General features: G+C 41.3%; 2 protein-coding genes across 9 annotated transcripts in view; one reads left to right on the top strand and one right to left on the bottom strand.

The window, feature by feature from the left end:
* LOC107642364 (putative disease resistance protein RGA4) lies at positions 278 to 3,200 on the top strand. Its single transcript, XM_016345696.2, has one exon. The coding sequence runs from the start codon at positions 296 to 298 to the stop codon at positions 3,107 to 3,109; it is 2,814 nt and encodes a 937-aa protein (XP_016201182.1). The 5' UTR covers positions 278 to 295; the 3' UTR covers positions 3,110 to 3,200.
* LOC107642363 (bZIP transcription factor 16) overlaps positions 3,973 to 6,130 on the bottom strand; it is a 5,514-nt gene continuing 3,356 nt past the window's right edge. For 7 of the 8 annotated variants that reach the window (XM_021122764.1, XM_016345689.2, XM_016345692.2 and 4 more), the window contains 5 exons: positions 5,853 to 5,895; positions 5,499 to 5,722; positions 5,165 to 5,242; positions 4,948 to 5,073; positions 3,973 to 4,525 (listed from right to left, as the gene is read on the bottom strand). In XM_021122764.1, the coding sequence (XP_020978423.1) occupies positions 4,406 to 4,525; positions 4,948 to 5,073; positions 5,165 to 5,242; positions 5,499 to 5,722; positions 5,853 to 5,895 (591 nt within the window). In that variant the 3' untranslated portion in view covers positions 3,973 to 4,405. The remainder of the gene's footprint in view (positions 4,526 to 4,947; positions 5,074 to 5,164; positions 5,243 to 5,498; positions 5,723 to 5,852; positions 5,896 to 6,130) is intronic. The other variant, XM_021122766.1, reaches the window with a different exon arrangement.

Below are 6,130 nucleotides of genomic sequence, written 5' to 3'. Positions count from 1 at the left end.
TATATATCCAAACATAATATTGCACGTTATATGTTCGATTATATCTTTAAAAACAAACACTTATGTCAAAGTACTGGCTCCATGTATTTCCTTAGCTTAACCCGTAGTAGAGTATGAATAGTGACTTTTCTTATTCAAGCACGAACACAAACCAAAAAACCAAAGGAAAAAAAAAAGCAGCAGCAGCATGGGTGACGGAGGAAAAAAAAGCAGCAGCAGCAGCATGGGTGACGGAGGAAAAAAAAGCAGCAGCAGCATCAGCAGCAGCATGATCAGAAGTATTTTCCGGTTTCGGATGGGATCCGAAAAGAAAAATTCGGAATACGACGACTTGCTGGAGAAAAGCAACATAGTCGGAGCAATCCATAGAGAAAGGGAAGAAAAAGAGATCATAGAAATACTGCTGAAAGAACCTGCTGGTGAAAACGGTGTTCCTCCTGTGGTTGCCATTACGGGGATTGCAGGAATAGGGAAGACAACACTTGCTCTCCTCGTTTGCGAAGACGACAAAGTCAAAGACCGTTTCGGATCGCCGATTTGGTTAAATGCCGCTGGCAAAACATTTGATGAGCTGGCATCCATTGCAGGACCTGTAAAGGCGGCGGCGACATCCGGCGGGAACCCGTCCTTGCTTGTGCTTGACGATTTAAGAGCTGAGATTAGTGAATCAACAGTGAGCGAGTTAAGGAAGCATGCTGTCTCCGTTGGAGCAGGAGCAATAATCGTAACTACACGTCGCACATGGCAGAGTTTTGGTGACGAAGCTATGCATGTTTTTTCCTTGGCGGGGCTCGATGAAGAACAGAGTTGGTCTCTGTTCACAAGTCTCCGAAGCAGTAACAAACACAAGGAAGAAATAAAAGAAATTCTGCACAACTGCCTTGGAGTCTCACCTCTAGCAACAAAGCTTGTGTCGAAATTTCTCGAGTCCAGGGCCGGGACTCTCGAAAAAGATAAACTCAGCGAATGGCTTCAGTTTCGTCTCCAGCCTCTTGCTGTACAGTTAGTTGCTTATTTGTCCCTTTTCCCTGATGACTATTTGATCCATGCTGATAGATTAATTCATCTCTGGATCGCCGAAGGGTTCGTCCCGCCGAAAGAATCTTGGCGTGAGGTTATCAATGACTTCGTTGACTCGGGTATATTCCAAGACGTGAAACGAGAGGAGGATGGTGACGGCGTAGTGAAGAGCTGCAGAGTGCACCCTTACATGCAGGAGCTGGCATGCTTTGTCGCCAAGAAAAAGAAAGACGAGTTTATCACCACCGGCGTGGAGGAGGAGCCGCTTCTACGAGCATCGTTTGATATGAGGTTAGTCGATTCCGTTTCGAAACTTGATTTGTTCCTTAAGGAGGAGAAGAGAGCGAAGGATCTGAGGACCATTCTTTTTCATGCAATGGTTGAGTCTCCTCTTGTACTTGGCAACCAGCAAGCGGAGCGCATGAATGAGTACACTTGGGATAAGGTGTTGTCCACTTGCAAGGCCCTGTGCGTGTTGGATCTGCAACATTTGGGGATGAATATGGTTCCGAGCTCAATTGGAAAGCTGAAGGACTTAACATATCTTGATCTTTCCCATAATAACATAGAGAAGCTTCCCAATTCCATTACCAAGCTTTCCCAATTGAAGACGCTGAAACTTTCCCGGTGTCACATCCTCAAGGAGTTGCCCAAGGACTTGAAGGATCTAACTAAGCTCACACACCTTCACATTGATGGTTGCGTTAATATTCAGAGCATGCCGCGTGGAATAAACAACCTGACTTCTCTTCAAACTTTGTCCCTTTTTGTTGTTGGAAAGAACGAACCTATGGCATGCCATGAGGAACTCAAGGATCTCAACCAGTTGAGGGGGCACTTGGAAATTATGTACCCGGAGAGGTTGAAACTCCAAGATTATTCATCAAAATGGATGAACCAAAAAGAGCACCTTCGCCGACTCACTTTTAGGTTGGATCAACACGATAAGGGAAACGAGCAGGACCAGGAAAAAGCGCTGCAAGTTCTTGAACCGCATACGAATCTGACCGAACTACACGTTGTAGGCTACAAAGGTGACAAATTTCCTAGCTGGATTCCTTCCCTCGATTGCCTCGTCAAGCTCAGTTTGTACAACTGTTCCACACCGGAACCTCTCCCCCGGCTGGATAAACTTCCATGCCTCAAGGTTCTCGAGCTTCGGAGGATGCATTCTCTGAGATTCATTGCAGAAAAATGTGACGACAGCGTTCAACCGGATTTTCCATCGTTGAAGAAGCTAACACTCTGGGACTGTCCTAAACTCAAAAGTTGGTGGAGAAACGATAATTACACTGATGGAGAAAGCAGAAACTCAATCATCTTCAGCTGCATATCAAGTTTACAGATCCAGTACTGTCCTAACTTGACTCGCATGCCACTATATCCTACTCTTGACGAAATTTTGGAGTTGGTGGATTCAAGCGTGGAACCAATGTGGGATACAATATACTATGAAGAATCCGGAACGGGTTCTAAAGAAGAAAAAGTAGTTCCGTTCTCCAAGTTGAAGTGCATGTTCATAGCAAGCATTCAGAAATTCCCACCGGAGCGATGGCTCGTGAAATTCACTTCCCTTGAGAAACTCCACATTCGAGATTGCTTGCAATTAGAGGCTCTGCCCTCAGGTTTCAAGCATTTGAGGTCGCTGCAGAGCCTCACCATTGAGACCTGCCCCGTTCTTGATCTTGACCAATCCCCTGACGAATGGGAGGGTCTAGAAAAGCTTAATTCCCTGATCATAAGGGAAATCCCCAAGCTCAAGTCCCTTCCAATGGGACTGAAAAAGGTTAAGTCTTTGCGAGAAATCAGGCTTCATGATTGTGCGAGGTTAACCTCTCTGCTGGAAGAGATAGGCAATCTCACCTCACTTGTTAGACTAGAGATTTGTCAATGTGAGAATTTGGCTTCCTTGCCCAAAGAAATTGGAAAGCTCAAATCTCTGGATACCCTGATCATTAAGGACTGCCCCTTGTTAATGCCAAGGTGTCAACCCGATACCGGTAATGACTGGCCAAAGATTGCTCATGTGAAAAATATTGTGGTGAAACAAACTTCTCAAAGACTTTGGGCTGGGAAATTAAGAATGTAATAGTTTCATTACTGCATTTGTATTGTACATTATCATATGATTGTGTGTTATTTATTGCAAATTATTAATGAATTTTTGACATCACTGATCACACCATGTCTCTTTCTATTTCTCTCGAGTATGATTGCAAATGATTGAGTGAGATTCTGAAATTGTGTTATCAGTAATCCTTATTATTAGTAGATAAAGAAGATTATGAAACTTTTATTAATGGCCAACTTATCTCCAATCAAAGCTGAGATGATAAGTAAAGACATGTTAGTGATTCGGTTTGAATCTCATTCAAAGAACCTAGCCGCAAACGGGAATGTTAATCACTTGATCATTTTCTTGAATAAAAAACCTTCAGTTCGTCATCAATTTAATGAAATAATGGATTCTGCTTTTTCATTCTGTTTGGTTCTTTATAGAGTAACTTTTTTTTTCTTTTTTTCAAAATGAGGTGATGAACAAAATGAATGCTGAATACAAACTACAAAGGTCTCCCTTTCTGAATGGGACTGCAAATATCTGATCTCATTGTAGAATCGAAAATCTGAAGGGAAAGGTGCAGCTGTGATGGCATGAATACCATAAGTGGAATGGTTGCAAGTACCATAGCAAGTATTAGAACCAGATGATCTTCTCTTAGCACTGAAACAAGTGCTGCACAAAATGCAACCATCGTGGATACCACGGACAAAAAGAGCGCAAAGAGGCCAGCTAGAATTTTCCATGGCAAGATCCTGAGGAAATCTCTCTCAGCATAAAGCAACGTAAGGATCCAAATAAAAATCAAGACGGAAGTAGCAGAAGCAAAGAGAGACGTTGCATCTGTTATGATTTTTAGGATCAGCCAACGGCAAAAAAGTTGTTTTAACAGATTAGTTCATTTCCTATGCTGACACCACCAAACAATTGAACCATATAAAAGATATGGTAATGGAGCAGGAATCAGAGCGTTTCACTTTTCCCCCCAATGAATTTTTTGTACAGCAAGTCATATGATGAACAAGACTAAGTTTCATTAACAACTACATATAACTTTAACCCGAAACACTAGCTTTTAAGCTGCAGATAAGTTAAATAGAATTCACTCTCTACAGTCTACACACAAACCAAGTAGTTTTCAGGAAAAAATTGCCAAATTAGGAATGAGGGATCATATAACATAAACAGAACCTAAGAGACTATAACATGGGTCAGCTTTAGTACAATTTGAGCTACAAGCTATTCCAAAACACGGACTCGCTCTTGCTATTAGTGTTAGGTTATCTTCCTGCAAATGCCACATGTGGCGGCAAGTATATATTGATCCTAATTGCCACCCTCCACGGCCTCTGCCTGTCCGCTCTGTTGAGGGTCATCAGCTGCAGGCTGATCATTCATTGTTCTGGACCTAAGATCATCATTCCCAGGTAGTTCGCCAAGTCTCTCCTGTAGATTATATTGTATTTTTAGTCAGACATCACAGGCAAATTTTGCATAAGTATTTTTATTTGCTGAATAAACATTCAAATACACATAATTCATTTCAATGGACCTATCCTTTGCTGCCTATTACTCTAGCAGGAGTGCTTATCAATATGCGAAATAAATCAAAATCAAATGTCAAAGAATACATGCTATGCTCGGATACATGGATAGGGTATAAGGAAGAGTAGGGAGAGAAAAAGTAACCTAAATCCTAGGTCACTGGATTTTTATTATTTAAGGGGGAGAGAAGAAAGTTTTCCCCCCAAACTTAAATACTCCTTCCCTTGAATTTGGAAATAAATAGGGGAGAAGTGCTCAACCAAGTTGATGGGAGAAAAAACTCAATCCCCTACTTTTCTAGTGATTTAAGAAATTAACATCACCTTGAGAGCTGCATTCTCAGAGGCTAGCTGCTCATACTCACTTCTGATCCGACTGACTTCTGACCGGAGAGAAGCATTTTCTTCTTTCAAAGCCTCAGCACGCTGAGCTAGCTCATCACACTCAGCCTGGAAACAGCAAACTCAAACAGGAATCAGACACAGGAAAATTATATGATAATCAACCTTCAAAGAAAAAGGATATAGGTTATTCTGTCACCTGCTTGCGCAATCTGGATCTTCGAGCAGATTCCCTGTTAGACTGCTTCCTCCTTTGTCTTTTAAGCTCTCTTTCGTCCTAGAAGGTAACAAGAATATATAAAGGTTAGAAGAGGTTCAAAGAGTAGTGTAACAACAAAACTTTAAAAATAGGTCTGAGACAAATGTTAAGAGCAGTATACCAAAGTTATTATTAATCCGTGAAAGTCCAGATAAAGGCAATTGGTAGTTCAGATCTTATACTCGGGTTATAGTTACATATAAGAAAATAATTTTTTCTTCTTGATAATATGTTGTCAAGGAAGACACATTGTTGATTTGTAGTCAGAATTAACCTGTAGCCAAAGTTGTGACTGAACACTATCTCGTGATCCAGCAGCAACCATCCCTCCAGCAACTGCAGTAGACGGAACCTTTGTTGTGGGACCAGGAACAGCTCCAGGAACACCGGCTGCAGTGATAGGTATGACAGACATGGTTTGATTAACAACCGCATGAGGTGTATTAATACCCCCATTTTGAGGAGCATGCGCCGAACTGCCATTTTGAGATGGTTCATCTGTAATCCACCAAAAAATGACATAGTTCAGCTATAACAAACATACTTTACAAGTTTACATACAATACCGCATTCCTACATATGAGCCTATAGTAGAACAGGCAACAGCAAGGAGTAATTTATGCCAAACCTTCATAAGAATCCTGTCTGCCCCCTGATTTCAATTGAGACTCCTACCCCACAAAAAAGCAAAAAGATCATCAGTATGTATGGGTAACTAACTGGCATTGTAGAGCACAAAACACAAATGATATATACAACACATCATCAAAGATATATAATCATTAAAGATTTCAAAAGATTGGAGATTTCAAAAACCCAGACCCATTTAATTATCTTCATCCCAAGGCCCCCAAAACAAATGCCTTTAAACATATTTAACATTTACACACGATGTAAATCATATAT

This window comes from Arachis ipaensis, chromosome B05, assembly GCF_000816755.2.
Source record: "Arachis ipaensis cultivar K30076 chromosome B05, Araip1.1, whole genome shotgun sequence".
Classification (NCBI taxonomy): domain Eukaryota; kingdom Viridiplantae; phylum Streptophyta; class Magnoliopsida; order Fabales; family Fabaceae; genus Arachis; species Arachis ipaensis.
This window is presented reverse-complemented; position numbering and strand designations above follow the sequence as displayed.

What these genes read in the sequence shown, in the direction of transcription:
- LOC107642364 (XM_016345696.2), top strand. Translation starts at nt 296, where the DNA reads ATGGGATCCGAAAAGAAAAATTCGGAATACGACGACTTGCTGGAGAAA.